This window comes from Callithrix jacchus, chromosome 9, assembly GCF_049354715.1.
Source record: "Callithrix jacchus isolate 240 chromosome 9, calJac240_pri, whole genome shotgun sequence".
In the NCBI taxonomy this organism is placed as follows: domain Eukaryota; kingdom Metazoa; phylum Chordata; class Mammalia; order Primates; family Cebidae; genus Callithrix; species Callithrix jacchus.
The window spans coordinates 56,916,953-56,934,209 of NC_133510.1; the positions used below are offsets into that span (position 1 = coordinate 56,916,953).

Here is a 17,257-nt window from a genome sequence, read left to right on the forward strand (position 1 = left end):
TCCTTATAAAATAATGCTACTACTACTTACTAGGTGGCTTTAGCACTGCCTTGAACTGTGATTGTCAGAATAGGTATCCAGGTTCCTCTATATTCAAATGCTGGTAGCAAAGTAACACCTCCACCAATCCCCACCATTCCTGAGTTAGCTGGTGCTGAGACTGAGCCACCTAAATTATTGTTTCCTGTTAGAGAAGAAGAGAAAAAAAGGAAAGACACTAATTTACTACTTGACTACAAAGCAGTAATATTCAAACACCTGGCCAATCTTCAAAAAAAAAAAGTCTATACTATCAGAATGGGCAATACAGAAATAAATGAAATCAGTACTATTTTGTCTATTAGAGAGTCTTCCTATTTCCCTAAAATACCATTTCCCTTTTTAAAATAAAAGCTACTAGAGGAAGTAAAAATACTGATACATGTTTAGCATACCTTTCATTAGACCACTTTTTATCAGAAATGGGAATAAAGTATAAAAAAACCATCACTCAGTAAAAAGTGGAAGAAAAGAAGGTAAAAGGAAACAACAAAGCATACAAATTCCCAAACAAACTTCAACCATGTTAACCCCTTTAGGGAGAGACTAAGGCTTCCTAAGGTGGTAACCATTTAGACTCTTTAAAGGGAGGGAGTCATAAAATAAAGATTCTTTTAAAAATGAAGATTAGCATCTCAACTTTTGTTCTTCTGTAATTAGATAAACTGAAACTATGTCAGAGAAGAAAACCTATTCTGGAAAGAAAGAAACACACTACTTCAGTGAGATCAGATTATTCTTTAAGCGTAATTATTTACTATCAATATATTTAGGTAACCCAATCTCTCTATCACCGGATTTCTATATACTATCCTCTCAGAACAGTCAATACTGCAACTTATGGCAGAAAATATGAAACAGAATTATGAATATGTTTTTACCAGCTTGGTTGCTTGTGGCAGGATTTCCAGCAGCGGGGACAAGAAACAAGGACTGTATAAAAGATCCCAGTGCATTTACAATATCACGAAAAACCTTGGTAGAATGCTGTTTCATATCATAGGACTGACAGAATGATCTGTAAAATAATTTGAAATGTTTCTTGGAAAAACATTGGAAGGTATTAAAATTAAAAAATTTTAAACCTTTTCATAACAAGTGATATTACTGTAAGAGTTACCATGCTATACTCAAAAACTTTTCATTATACCTGAGTGATTTTACGAATTTAGGACAAAGGTTCAGATTGAGGTTATGATTCTACAAATTATTTTGGCTATATTAAATTGGTAAATTCAGACTGATGTCTACCACTCACCACATCTCTACCTCACAGTTCTTTTCCACATCTATACCCCCTACCCCTCCTTATAGATACTATTCTCCTTATAGATCCTATTTTCTTTGTTTAGAAATCACTAATATTGGGAATAAATACCAAAAATGTTCCCACTAGTTTATTAACCTATTATAGGTTAGTTTACCAGTCAATAAACATTCAGTTTTCTATTTAACAAACTATTGCAGAGGTTTTACCTTAATAGTTGAGGCTGCACACAAAATCTGTGTATTGATTCCACTGCAACAGCTCGTAGCCACTGTGGTTTATCTGCATCCAGAAATTTCACCAGAAGTGACAGAAATATTTCACATTCAGTTACCTAAAAAGATATGATTTTTAATATTATTTCTTTGAATCAAATACAAGAATTATAGACTGTGTTCTTTTTCTTAACTTAGTGCTATGGACAAACCAATAAAATCTCTTAGAAATCAAATTCTTAATGAGGAATGGAGAAACAGAAAAAGGAAAAGTAGTTGTATATGGAAATGTTAACAGTAAAAATAATCACAGTATTTCTCTAAATATATTCCTAAAAATACTAGTAATCTGCTAATACGGTTAATCCTTTATCCATGCTCTTTAGAAAGCAGAGAATATCATCATGCCATCTCCATTTCTAAAAACTGCCAGATAGCATGTACCATATAAACTGCTGACAGGATGCATGTTCTACTCTTCAGAGCAGTTTTTCCATACTTTCTTTTGTTGCTAAGGAAACAAAGAGGCAAGTCAAAGGGTGCTTAGCACAAATTTTGTAGTAGAAAAATGAGGAAGCTACAGCAGTTGACAGATGTAACTTAGAACAGGGCCTGTACTGCTAATTAAGTATTACTTATCATTACTGTTGTTTTTAATACAGACCATTTTCTCAGCAGGCTCTTTAAAAATAAATAATGTTCAAGGCACGCTCAAAGCATTATTCATTATATGTCTGATAGCTGAATGAATGAACAAACAAAAGCTAACCAGTTTATTCAAAGGCAAATGGATTGTTTTTGTTACTTATTGATGATACAGCAGGACCTCTGGGAGGTAAAAATTAAGCTGAATAGTGATTACTAGGCCAAACTGATTTCTGCTACCAGGTGCAGCAAGGTACTGATGTTTTAGCTGGGGTATCTCAAAATGAGTGAACCATAATGTGGGACACGAAATATGGGGAAATATAGTAGCCCTCAGGATTTTAGCACAAAGTCTTAGCTGTTAGTATTTTCTAAGGTCTTTCAGTATCTTTAACTGGATGCTTAAAAGCAGGACATAATCATAATGACACAGGAGGAATAACTAAAAATATTATCACTTAGATTGCTAATGATTGGGAAGTATATGAAGAAGTTTAGCATTGCCCTAAACAAATAAAGCTTAGTTTAAAAGAACCAGATCAGAACTAAGGTGGCTCAGCTTCTTTATCCAGCAACCTTGCAGATGAGGACAAGTGTGGTTGCCTTTTTTATAAATAAAGGGTGAAAATATCTACATCTTCCCGGAAATCAAATGAGAAAAATGTATGAAAAAACACCATCTAAACATGATAAAGTGTCATGCAAATGAAGAGAGCATTATTTTTTTCTAAACAAAGCGACCGCTCTTTGGAGAAAGAACTGAAAAAGAAAGAACCATGCTAGTGACTCATTGGACAACAGCTCTTTCTACTGGAGGGTTTTAATATTAGTAAGTCCTTCAACAAATGCAACATCAGCTTTAGAGTGTGAGTGGCATGTAAATGTGGTGGACGAATTTAAGGTTCATCAGCTAAGCTTTTAGGCAAGAATATAAAGGATCTCAGAAGCATCAAGTATATCCCAGCCAAAGGAATAATACTTTTATAAAACTTGCCTTGAAAAGTATATCATTTTTTTCTCTATGACACAATGATTATAATACAAACCAATCATTTATCAAATTATGCTGGAGCCACTAAAATGTTGTGATTTGAGCCTCTTTCCTGAAGTCTGGAACCTTGTTCTCCTTTTGTTTCTTCTTGTCAAGTGTGAAAGTTTGAGCAGAGAACTAGTGTTGAGTGTTCAAGGGCCTCAATGGACAAAACCTACAGTCAATCTGTTAAGTCTTTCCCCCAAGAGGCTGCACTCATAAGGAAACAGGTTTTCTGATTAGCATTTATGGTGTAAATCCCACTTTTGTGACCCATATACTTCATGAACTCCACTATACCAACATGAAGGGTAATTAATGTTTTTGAACTAGTTTTGGTACTAGATTATCATCTAGATGTCAAGAGATATCTGACGGCTTAAGATAAATCAAAGTTACTAAGGTAGACATTCTAATCTCAATATCACATAGAGTCTAATAAAGAATCCTGTACATCAGTGCTGGCTTGGGAGACAATGAAGAAAATCTGGTAGTACATTTATGCAGAAGTCCATTTTTTCAGGAGCTTTTCAGAGTTAACAACCTTGGAGCTAATGGATTTGTTAGTGATAAGATCTTCTGTCTGTGAAGAAGTATAAAATTAGTTTGGACAAGACAATTTAGCCTCATTCATTCCTTTTTAAAACTGGTTTAAGTCAAGGGCAGAAAAGAGATATGCTAGCCTCTTTTTTTGAGACAGAATTTCACCCTGTCGCCCAGGCTGCAGTACAGTGGCTCAATATTGGCTCACTGCAACTTACACCTCCTGGGTTTAAGTGATTCTCATCCCTCTGCCTCCTGAGAAGCTGGGATTACAAGTGTGTGCCACCATGACTGGCTAATTTTTGTATTTTTAGTAGAGCTGGGGTTTCGCCATGTTGGTCAGGATAGTCTCAAACTCCTGACTTCAAATGATCACCCGCCTCAGCTTCCCAAAGTGCTGGAATTACAGGTGTGAGCCACAACACTTAGCCACTAGCCTCTTATAATTAAGTTTCATAAATTCCTTAAGCGTACTTGCTTAAGGAAAGTTATCTGGGCACATATCCTAAGTGATTCCAAGAGCAGAAAAGCACCTACTTTGGATGACAGAAAGGAAAAGAATACAGTATAGTAGCTAATATATCTCTACTAAATTAATGAGAAATTCTAATTTCCTCTAGTCACTCTAGATGTATTAACTAACCTTTGAAGATTATCTTCACCCTTGAGCTACCTGATAGAGTGAGATAATCTGGTGAATACTGGGAAGCACATAATTCTAGAGCAGTCATTCTCAAAGTACAGTCTCTGCACCCCTTAGGGGTCCCTGAGACAATTTCAGGTGGTCTGCAAGTTCAAACTTATTTTCATAATAATATATTATTTGCCATGTTCAATGCACTGACATTTGTACTGATGATAGAAAAGCAAATGTGGGCAAAACAGCTGGTGCCTTGGCAGAAATCAAGGCAGTAACCCCAAACTGTACTACTGTCACTGTATTCTTCACTCCCACATAGGACTGTTAAAAAAAATTAGTTTCACTTAAGAACCATAATAAATGGGCCAGGCACAGTGGCTCACTTGAGGTCAGGAGTTCAAACCAGCCTGGCCAACATGGTGAAACCCCGTCTCTACTAAAAATATTTTAAAAATAAGCTGGGCATGGCAGGCACCTGTAATCCCAGTTACTCAGGAGACTGAGGCAGGAGAATCAGTTGAACCTGGAAGGCAGGGGTTGCAGTGAGCTGAGACTGTGCCACTGCACTCCAGCCTGGGCAATGAGAACAAAATTCTGTCTTAAAAAATATATATTAATTTAAAAAAAAAGAACAATAATCAAAACTAAAATTAAAATAAAATACAGATTGATTTTGTTAAATCTGACCCCTAAAGTACATGTCTTTTTAATCTTCTGTGTGACAAAACAGGAAATACACATGAAGCATTTTTGCTGTGTATCAAAGTACCATCATTGTTGGAAGAAAATCACAGCTGTGCAGTGAGCTAGTCTTTTTACCCTGTGGAATAACATTTTAACTGAAAAAGCAAACAGTAAATCATTATTATTTATACTTGTATATATTGTACAGTTTCTCAAAAATGAACAAAATAAGTCTGTCATTTTAAACAACTGACAATTTGTTGCCAATAATAAAATTTAAGCTTTCAAGCAAAAATCAGAATTGTTAAAAACTTGTACCTACCCTCTTCTAATAAATGGTGGTGATATTAACAAATGTAATATTTGGTACTGCACAAAATGATAACATTTAGAATATCTACACAACTAAAATACACGTTACAAAATACAAAAAACTAAAATACATGTTACAAAATCATGCATGGATTAAAAGATCCATTTGAAGTTAAGATGAATGAAATGAATTTTACTGTAACACAGTATAAAAATGTTTCAGATCCTAGTCCTATAAGAAAGTGTCATTGGTCCTGTTTGTTACAGTATCAAAGAAGAATATCCACCATTATTACCTAAAAGGCCATTCATATAATTCTGCCTTCCAACTACATGTCTTTATGAAGCCAGATTTTCATCATATGAGTCAAGCCAAAAACATATCACAACAGAATGAAGACAAAAGATATGAGAATTCAGCTGTCTGCTATTACATTCAAACATTTACATTTGGAAAATGTAGTATTTTTTTCTTTAAAACATAATTATTTTTCATATAAATACATTAACATGTATAGGTTTAGTATCATTTCAGCTTTAATTCTTCATAAAGTAAATAATGATGGATCAAATACATGAAAGCTCCTATTTTTTTAATATAAAGGGGTCACCATTTTCACAGGGCATTCAACATGATTTATTTATTTTGGGCCCTGGTCTCTCTGTCTTGGATCCCCAAGTGTCACTCCCTCCCAGCATTCCCCTCCCACCGCCCACCCCCAGTATCACCAGCTGAGGTGATTTCAGGGACCAACAGGAACACAAGGGGCTGAGTGATTGGAACAGTGGTGTGCTGCCAGAGATGGCAGACAGCCAGGGCATCCCCAGCACCTTTCTGCTCTGGAACGTTCTGTTACCTGCCAGCGTGTTCTGAATGGTAGCACCCCCTCTCCCACATGGTTATTTATTAAATGACCATTTCCTCTTGCAAAAAAAAAAAAAATGAAAGAGTATAAAGCCGTCTTGAGACTAAAAAGTAAAAGAATTATTCCTCTAGTATGTCATCTAGGAGATGTACTATTTCAAGTTTAAATAAAGAAAATACAGAGAAGTAAGAGAGAGGCATCTCACATCAACCATATATAGCTTACCCTACAACTACCAGGCCTTACTTTTGCCCTTGAAGACACTGTAGAATCCCTGAATTTTTCTAAACTAATAAACATGTGCCAACGTAGCCAATTATAATACTGAGGAATTACTTTCTTATATGCATCTGAAAATCTCAACTTCGCAAACACAGTCCTAGAGTTCCTTATTGGGAACCAATGTTTTACCCCCGCCAATTAAAGGGACAAAGGTCAAAATATGGAGAATGGCACAGAAGCAGTACAAGAAACTTGCCACTGTCAGCCTTGGAGAGAGAAAAACAAAGAGAACTAAGAAAACAGTGAAGTAGTAAAGTGCAGTGGAGGTAAAAGTATGTGTTTTAGAGCCTAAAAAATTAGTTAACACCCCAGTTTTTCAGCTTATAAACTGCATAATTTCAGGTAAATTATATAAGCATCCTGGTCCTCATTTTCTCAGCTGTAAAACAGAAATATGAACACCTGCTTCATAGGCTTACAGTAAAGTTGAAATCCATTAATGTATGTAAAACAATGCTATGGTCTAAATGTTTTTATATCCCCAAAATTCATGTGTTGAAGACTAGTCTTGATTTGCTCATCTGATACTGGACACTGGAACTGCCTCCACCTCGGCTATTACAAAAATGTGACAATGAACATGGGTGTACAAATATTTCTTTCAAATCACACTTTCAATTCTTTTGAATTTATACCAGACATAATATTGCCAGGTCATATGGTAATTCTATTTTCAGTTTTCTAAGGAACTTCCATACTGCTTTCCATTGAGGCTGCACCATTTTATATTCTCACCAACACTGCACAAGGGTTCCAATTTTCTCCACATCCTTGCCAACACTTCTTACTTTCTGGTGTTCTGCTTTGTTTTTAACAGTGACCACTTAATCCCTTTTCAGATATGCAATTTGTGAATATTTTCTCCCATTCCCAGTGCTGCCTTTTTATTATGAATATGGCCCGGCGGCACACAACTGTAGTCCTAGCTACTCAGGAGGCTGAGGTGGAAGAATCATTTGAACCTAGGAGGCAGAAGTTATAGTGAGCCAAGATCATGTCACTGCACTCAGCCTGGGAGACAGAGTGAGATTCCACCCCCTGCCCCAGAAAAGAAAAGTAAATCCGTTTTCTGAGGAGAAATTCAAGCTGGGTGCAGAAATTTGCCTAAGTAACGAGGAGCTGAATGTTAATCACCAAGACAGGGAAAATGTCTCCAGGGTGTGTCAGAGACCTCTGAGGTAGCCCCACCCATCACAGGTCCAGAGGCTTAGGAGGAAAAGGTGGTTCTGTGGGCATGGCCCAAGGTCCCTGTGCTATGTGCAGCCTAGGGACTTGGTGCCCTGCATCCCAGCCACTCTAGCTGTGCCTGAAAGGGGCCAATGTAGAACTCGGGCCATGGCTTTGGAGGGTGCAAGCCTCAAGCCTTGGCAGCATCCATGTAGTGTTGAGCCTGTGAGTGCACTGAAGTCAAGAACTGAGGTTTGGAAACCTCTGCATAAATTTCAGAATATGTATGGAAACACCTGTATGCCTAGGCAAAAGTTTGCTGTAGGGACAGGACCCTCACGGAGAACCTCTGCTAGGGAAATGCAGAAGGGAAATGTGGGGTGAGAGCTCTCACACAGAGTTCCTACTGGAGTACCACCTAGTCGAACTGTGGGAAGAGGCCCAGGGTCCAGAACCCAGAATGACAGATTCACCAACAGCTTGAACCATGTGCCTGGAGGAGTCACAGATATTCAACAGCAGGCCATGAAAGAAGCTAGAAGGGAGGCTGTATCCTGCAAAGCCACAGGGGTGGAGCTGCCCATGACCATGAGAACCCACTTCTTACATCAACATGATTTGGATGTCAGACATGGAGACGAAGGAGATCATTTTGGAGCATTAAGATTTGACTGCCCTGCTGGATCTCGGACTTACATGGGGCCTGCAGCCCCTTTGTTTTGGCCACTTTCGCCCATTTGGAATGGCTGTATTTACCCAATGCTTGTACCTCCACTGCATATAGGAAGTAACTAACTTGCTTTTGATTTTACAGGCTCGTAGACAGAAGAGACTTGCCTTGTCTCAGATGAGACCCTGGACTGTGCACTTCTGAGTAAATGCTGAAATAATATAAGACTTTGAGGACTGCTGAGAAGGCATGATTGGTTTTGAAATACGAGGACATGTGACTTGAGAGGCCAGGGATGGAATGATATGATTTGGCTGTGTCCCCACCCAAATCTCATCTTGAATTCCCGTATGTTGTGGGAACGACCTGGTGGGAGGTAATGAATCAAGGGAGGCAGGTATTTCCCATGCTGTTCTCATGAGAGTGAAAAGTCTCATGAGATCTGATGGTTTTAAAGTGGGGTTTTGGTCAGGTGTGGTGGTTCATGCCTGTAATCCCAAAACTTTGGGAGGCCGAGGCGGGTGGATCATGAGGTCAGGAGATTGAGACCATCCTGGCTAACAAGGTGAAAACCCAGCTCTACTAAAAATACAAAAAATTAGCCAGGCATGGTGGTACGTCCCAGCTACTCAGGAGGCAGGAGAATCGCTTGAATATAGGAGGCAGAGGTTGCAGTGAGCCAAGATCAGGCCACCGCACTCCAGCCTGAGTGACAGAGTGAGACTCTGTCTAGAAAAAAAGGGGCGGGGGGTTGGGATTTCCCTGCATAAGCTCTCTTCTCTTGTCTGCCACCACGTGAGATGTGCCTTTCACTTTCTGCCATGATTGTGAGGCCTCCTCAGCCACATGGAACTGTAAGTCCAAAAAACCTCTCTCTTTTGTGAATTGCCCAGTCTCGGGTATGTCTTTATCAGCAGTGTGAAAACTAACACAATTCTGTTGACTGTTTTCTTTGAGGTGCAGCAGTTTTTAAGTCTAATGTAGTTCCATTTGTCTATTGTTGCTTTTGTTGCCTGTGCTTTTAGTATCATATTCAAGAAATCACTGTGAAATCCAACATCATAAAGATTTTCCCCTATGTTTTCTTTTAGAAATTTTTTAGTTTTAGGTCTTATATTTAGGTCATGAATCCATTTTGAATTATTTTTTGTACATGGCATAAGGGTCCAACCTCATTCTTTTGCATGTGGATATCCAGTTTTCCCAGCACAATGGTTAAAGAGACTATCCTTTCTCCACTGAGTAGTCTTGACACCCTTTTCAAAGATCACTTGACCATATATGTGTGAGTTTATTTTTGGGCTCTCTATTCTGTTCCATGGGTCTTTGTGTGTGTCTTTATGCCAGTACCACTTTATGCTATTCCGATTACTGTAGTTTTCTAATATGTTCTGAAATCAGGGAGTGTGAGGCTTCCAATTCTGTTCTTTTATCTCAAGATAATTTTGGCAATTTGTGGTCCCTTGAGATTCGATATGAGTTTTAGGATGGTTTCTTCTACTTCTGCAAAAAGTGCTGTTGGAATTTTGATAGGAACTGTGTTTAATTGATAGACCTCTTTGAATTGTATAAATATTTTAACAATTTTAAGTCTTTTAATAACTAACACTGGATGTCTTTCCATTTCTTTGTGTCTTTAATTTCTTTCAATAATGTTTTATAGTTTTCAATGTATAGGTCTTTGGCCTTCTTGGTTAAGTTTATGCCTAAGTACTTCATAGTTTTTGATAATTTACAATGAAATTGTTTTCTTAATTTCTTTCTGGAATTGTGCACTGTTAGCATATAGAGACATAACTGATTTCTGTGTGTTGATTTTTATCTTGCAAATTTTGCTATGTTTATTAGTTCTTAGTTCTAACAGCTTTTCTAGTGTGGAATATTTAGGGTTTTCTACATATAACATTACATTTGCAAACAGAGATAATTTTACTTCTTCCTTTCCAATTTGGATACCTTTTATTTCTTTTTCATTCCTAATTATACTGGCTAGGAGTTCCAGTACCATGTTGAATAGAAGTGGCAAGACTAGGCAATTTTACCTTGTTCCTGATCTTAGAGGGAAAGCTTTCAGGTTTTCACCATTGAGTGTGATATTATTGTCTCTTCATAAATGGCATTTATTGGGTTAAGACAGTTTAGTTCTATTCCTAGTTTGTTGAGTGTTTTTATGATGAAAGGATGATAAATTTTGCCAAATGCTTTTTCTGCATCAATTGAGATGATCATGTGGTCTTCATCTTTCATTCTTTTAATGTAGTGTATTATACTGACTGATTTTTGTATGTTGAAACATCCTTGCTTTCCAGGGATAGATCCCACTTGGTCATGGTGTAGAATCCTTTTAATATGCTGTTGAATTCAGTTTCCTTGTACTTCCTTGAATTTTTTTTTTTAAAGAAAGAGAAAGAGAAAGGGGGAGAGAGAACAGGAGTGTTGCTCTATTGCCCAGGCTGGAATGCAATCTAAAAATAGGTACTAAAAACCTCTTTTATGCCGATAATTGTGCTTAACAGTGGAGACAGGAAGGAATAAGGGAAGAAAACAACAAACAGCCAACCAATATTTAATTTAAGTCTGTGAAATGCTATGCAAATGCTGAAGAGTGATTTACTTCCAATTATGTGGTCATTTTCAAAATAGGTGTAATGTGATACTGAGAAAAATGTATGTTCTGTGGACCTGAGGTGAAGAATTCTATAAATATTCTATAAACACTGAGTTTACGTGTTCCAGGCCAGAGTTCAAATCATAGATGTCCCTGTTAATTTTCTATCTTGTTGATCCATCGAATATTAACAATGTGGTGCCAGAGTCTCCCGCTCTTATTGTGCAGGAGTCCAAGTCTCTTTATAAGTCATTAAGAACTTCTTATGGATCTGGGTGTTCCTATATTGGGTGCATATATATTTATGATCATTGATTCCTGTTGTTGCATTGATCCTTTTACCATTACGTAATGTCCTTCTTTGTTACCATTACGTAATGTCCTTCTTTGTTTCTTGTAGTCTTTGTTACTATTAAGAGTCTATTTTGTCAGAGATTAAAGTTACAACTCCTGGTTTTTTTTTTTTTTTTGCTCGCCAATTGATTGGTAAGTTTTCCACCAATGTTTGTTTTGAGTCCTGTGTGTCCTTGCTTATGAGATGGATCTGGATATAGTGTACTGATAGGTTGTGACTTTTTATTCAATTTGCCTGTCTGTGTCTTTGATTGGGGCATTTAATCCATTTAAATTTAGGATTAATATTGATATTTGTGAGTTTAATATTGTCTTTTAATGCTAGCTGGCTATTTTGCCCATTAGTTGATATAGATTCTTCATTATGGAGATACTCTTTACCTTTTGGTAAGTTTTTGGGATGACTGATACTGGTTGTTCCTTTCTGTATATAGTGCTTCTTTCAGAAGTAAAGCAGGCCTGGTGGTGATGAAATCTCCGAGTGCTTGCTTGTTTGTGAAAAATTTTATTTTTTCTTCATTTATGAAGCTTAATTTGGCTGGATATGAGATTCTCGGTTGAAAATTCTTTTCTTTGAGGATATTGAATATTGACTCCACTCTCTTCTAGTTTGCAGGGTTTCAGCTGAGAGATCTGCTGTCTGATAGGCTTCCCTTTCTGGGTAACCTGACCTTTTTCTCTAGCTGCCCTTAGAATTTTCTCCTTTATTTCAACCCTGGTGAATCTAACAATTATATGTCTTGGGGTTGCTCTACTTGAGGAATATCTTTGTGGTGTTCTCTGTATTACCTGGAGTTGAGTATTGTCCTGCCTTACCAGTTGAGGAAAGTTTTCCTGAATAATATCCTGAAGAATATTTTCCAGCTTGGATTCATTCTTTTCATGACATTCACATACACCTATCAAACGTAAATTAGGTCTTTTCACATAGTCCCATATTTCTTGGAGACTTTGCTCATTCTTTTTTACTCTTTCTTCTCTAGTCTTGTCTTCTCATTACATTTAAGTTGGTCTTCGACCTCTGATATCCTTTCTTCTGCTTGATCAATTCAACTGTTAAAACCTGTGCATACTTCATGGAGTTCTCGTATTCTTGAGTTCCATTAATTTACTTATATTCCTCTCTAAATTGTCTATTCTCGTTAGGATTTCATCAAACCTTTTTTCAAGGTTCTTAGTTTCTTTACATTGGGCTAGAAATATTCTTTTAACTATCAGAAGTTTCTTATTATCCACCTTCTGAAGCCTAATTCTGTTATTGGAATGCACACGTTCTCCATCAGGCCTTGTTCCCTTGTTGATGAGGAACTGTGATCCCCTGTAGAGGGAGAGGCATTCTGATCTTGGGTATTCTCAGCCTTTTTACACTGGTTTCCTCCCATCATTGTAAATTTATCCACCTGTTGTCTTTGTAATTACCAACTTTCAAATTAGGTCTCTGAGTGGATGGACGTCCAATTTGTTGATTCCCAGCACCAGAATCTGAGCAACCCACTGCGCCTGCTAAAACAGCGGCATTAAGATTGATGGTGCTGTTCTGCCCGGGAATCTCCGGTCTGGCTTCCTTCTTAAGTCCCTTTTTCAATCAGCTCAATAGGCAACTCTGCCTTCCCAGAGCTCCAAATGTTGACCAAAAGGGGACCCAGTCCCGTTCACTCTGCACCAAGAACTGCCACGCCGGCCACAAGACTTGCGCTGGAAACCCGTGGGGCTCCTCCACTGGGAATCTCCTGGTCTGTGAGCAACAAAAATTTGTCTGAAAGTGTAGAATCCTCTCGTTCTCTGCGCTTTCACTGGGAGCTACAGTCCTGAGCTGCTAGTCATCAGCCATCTTGGATCTCTCTCCAAAAATTCTTTTACTAGTATTTATTAGGGATCTTAATCTGTTTTCTTTCCTGGCAATATCTTTGTCTGGCTTTGGTATTAATGCTGGCCTTATAAAACGAGTTTGGAAATGTTCTCTCCTTTTCAATTCTTGCGAATTTGCTAATTGTTCTTTCAATGTTTGGTAGAATTTTCCCATGAAGCCATCTGTTCTTGGTCTTTTCTTTGTTGAAAGGTTTTTGAGTATTAATTCAATCTCCATACTAGTTATAGGTCTGTTTAATTTTTTTTCTTGTGATTAAGTTTAAGTAGTGTTAGACACAAAAAGAAGTTCCTCTTCAAAGGGTTTAGTTTATTTGGTTCTCTTGTTCTTTGTTCCCCACTTCCAAGACCAGACTTCCTTATCCTTTCTGCCTCCCTGCCCTAGTTTCAGTAAACAACTTTCCTGCTGGTCCTAATCTACAGAGCCCACATCTATTATTCACTCTGTAAAGTGCCCCTCCTGCCACAACTGCTCTTCCCACCACAACACGTCTTCCCGCCAAAACTGCCCTTCCATCCTCATCCTGCACACTCGTGTGCTCTTGAAGTTAGCCAGTCGGGTTCAGTTTAAATTGTGTGGTCCAACTCCAGCCAGTGGAGACAGACCACAGTAGCAAGGACAAACTGCATTAGAAATAAAAACCTCTTCCCTTCTTTGTTCAGTGTGCTCTCATGGCAATCAGCCCCATGAGCAGTACCCTTCTGCAGAAGTAAATTTGCCTTACTAAAAAATCCTTTACTGGAGTGCTCATTTTCTTTGTGATTCTGAGCTTTTAATCCCAACAATTTGGGAGCTCGCCCAGGATTCCTATTCTCCTTTGGGAGGGGCCAGCAATCACCTCTTGGGAGAAGACGTGTGCTGCCTCATTGCAGTGGTCTCACCAACAGGAGATCAGGTTCCACCTGGAGTGATGAATAAACCCAGACTCTCAGCAACATGGGTGGAAAGGATCCTTACATACTGCAGTGACTAGGCAACTCTGTGCACAGACCAAGGTAGAAAACGTCGCAGAGGCAACAAAATATTTTCTTGGTGGTCAGGGTATCTTGGAGGTTGACAGTGTGTGAGTGAGACACACAATCTGAGGGCAAGAAATCTCTTAATACAAAGAATTCAGCCTCATACCAAACCTCCAAAATAGGAAAAGCAAAAAGTCTCCAGTAAGGGGAGTTGAGCCTTTAGGAAAGGGGAAGGAAAGAAATCTCTAACATGAGGAGTTGAGCCTGACCAGCACTCAGGATGGGAACAAGTAAGGCAAGGAATGGGAAGGATAAAACTAAGAGCAATAATATTGCCCCAATAGTCCCCTAGGTCTCATCTTAATATATTAGAAGGGTAGTGAGATAACTAAATACACGCGCACACACACAAGTAAAATATTTCATTTGGACTCAAAAACTAATCCTCAAACCCTCAGTTTTCTGGCCAAAGTTTGGGGTCAAATGAGGGTTGGATTTGTCGGCTTTAAATAAAATATGTTAATGACAAGAGTCCTGTCTCCCAGGAGAAAATAGATTATGTCCTGTGTCGGTGGCAAGGGTCTGTCCTCCTTTACCCTCTAACGACTGCAGGAAGTAAGCCAAAAGCCCACTCATTTAAGATGAATAAAGTCCCTAACCCCGAACAATCCACCAATACATGGGACCCCCAGACCACCTTCCCCCGCCTAACACCCCTGACTCTAACTTCCCTCCCCCTCAAGCCAAGACAGTCTGCCTGCGCTGCAGAGCCTGTCAGAGCTTCACAAAGAGTGTGAAGGGAACCACTCCTCTGCTAGGAAACTCCCACCCCAGAGGAGGGCAACCACAGTTTCCAGTGTCACTCAGGTAAAAGTTGCTAAGAATGCTTACAAATGTGGCTCTGGCATGCAGAGAGCAGAAGACAGCAAGAGCATAAAGACACACCAGACACCGCCTGGCATCCAGAGAACAAGGGACAAAGCCCGGTCTGGTAGCAAACAAAAAAAGACTTTGGTGTAGAAAAAAACTCATTAATTGGTGCAGAAACTGTTAATTTATAAATGTGTCCAGTTTTGTTTTCCTGTAATAGAGACATCATAGGGTTATTTCATACCAGTTGCAAAGTTTTCATTGTTTTTGTTTTCTTTTTTTAACTATCAACTAAAGATATACAGATTACTGTTAAATTAGTCTTTTTTAAAATTTGAGACAGTCTCACTTTGTCACCCAGGCTGGAGAGCAGTGGTGCGATTTCAGTTCACTGCAACCTCCACCTCCCAGGTTCAAGCAATTCTCTCGCCTCTGCCTCCCAAGTAGTTGGGATTACAGGTGCCCGTCACCACACCTGGCTGATTTTTTTGTATTTTCAGTAGAGATGGGGTTTCACCATCTTGGCCAGGCTGGTCTTCAACTCCTAACCTCATGGTCCACCTGCCTCGGCCTCCCAAAGTGCTGTGATTACAGGTGTAAGCCACCACATCCGGCCTCCCACAGTCCTTTTTTTTAAAGACATTTTCTTAAATTATTTAAAACGTACAAGCCTAGTATTTTTAATCAAACAAAATATTTATAAAATGGGTTTTCTCTTAATTCTAAATTCATCATGACTTTCTAATACTAACTGTAATATTTACAGTATTCACCAAAACTTAGAATTTTATAAATACTAGAATTCTACCAGTGTTTCTTTAATAAACCTTACATTAAAAAATTAAAATTTTAACAATGACACAAATCTACATAAAATGTATATTTGGAGTATTTCAAAATTTACACTAAACCATAACTTCCTTAGAAAACAAACTATAAGCACTTAGGCTTATATGGTTTAATGTTAAGAACTAAAATGCTTTATATTAGTTTTTCACTGTACATTATGAGCTTAAAAAAAAACAGAGAAAAAAAGCAGTTTTGTCTTCAAGTAAAATGTCTGCTTGTGCCAGACATTTCACAAGTGTGAAAGAAAATAAGAAAAACTCAACTTAAGGGCATATCATAAGTTATACAAAACTCAAAAGAAGGTGGGCTTATTTGCCTTGGTTTGCAATACCTGTGAATAATGAGTTTAACAAGAAACAATAAAATGTGTTAAAAATTTGACCATATTACAGCAATTTAGTAAATGTATTCATAAGATTAAAAAAGACTGCTAAATCTTTTATTACAAAATCTTTCTTTTAAAAGCTGAGGGAATAACTTAACAGATCAAACAGCCAAACAAATTGCCGTTTCCTCTGAAATGCCTGTTTTTCACCTAACCCCTCATCTTCCTCCCCTTACTACAATCCTCAATTGCTCTTCTGCAGAAAATAAAAAATTCATAGGAGTCAAAAAAAAAAAAAAAAAAACCCAAAAGAAAAAGGGATGTTACCAAAGAAAAATGTTTATCTAAACTTCTCATGAGGGAGGTCTTGTCTCAACTACATCAGGAAACCCACTGGGGACCCCAAGCTATGTGTAATACAGTTCTCAAAGTCTATTGGTGTATAAAACTTTATACCCTAGCCAAACAAGTTACAGATAGTTACTTAATATGTAAAAAAACTAGTAAACAAACTCTAAAAGAAAAAAATCACCCTTGACGGGAAGGGATCCATGACTAAAACCATTCCCAAATATTCAAATTAACTACACTAAAATGCCCCAATTAGTTTCCTGAGATACTCGTAAATAGTAGACCACTCTCCCCTCTTGGTAGAGGCTATCTCCTTCTCAAATTCAACTACCAGTAATGTAGTTAAAACATTAATTAAAAACATCATACCCAAGTTCAGACTAATAAAAAACATTAATTCATACAATGAAATCTATTTCACTGCATGTCCTTAAAAAGCCCAAGTGCTAGACATAAAATGGAAATATCATATCCCTTGACATCCACCTTCCTCAGGAAGTATAAAAAAAATAAACCAAACTCTGAAAATCACCTAAACAAATTAGTCTTAGAGACTCGATTCCCTAGACTAAATGTCTCCCCATTGCCTTGATAAAAATCAGAACCATGCCTCAAAAAGATATCAACTTATCCCCTTATAAAATGCTACATGGATTACCTTATTTATATTCCAATACTGACATTCCTACATTTAAAACAAAGGATCGGTTACTC

The 17,257-nt window shown here is 37.9% G+C and overlaps 1 protein-coding gene across 4 annotated transcripts in view; it reads right to left on the reverse strand.

Annotated features, from left to right (window-relative positions):
- The window catches only part of MON2 (MON2 regulator of endosome-to-Golgi trafficking), a 130,982-nt gene that overhangs the window by 69,967 nt on the left and 43,758 nt on the right, over nucleotides 1-17,257 (reverse strand). For all 4 annotated transcript variants that reach the window (XM_002752681.7, XM_002752680.6, XM_054238325.2 and 1 more), the window contains 3 exons: nucleotides 1,516-1,640; nucleotides 921-1,057; nucleotides 31-184 (listed from right to left, as the gene is read on the reverse strand). In XM_002752681.7, coding sequence (XP_002752727.1) covers nucleotides 31-184; nucleotides 921-1,057; nucleotides 1,516-1,640 — 416 coding nt within the window. The remainder of the gene's footprint in view (nucleotides 1-30; nucleotides 185-920; nucleotides 1,058-1,515; nucleotides 1,641-17,257) is intronic.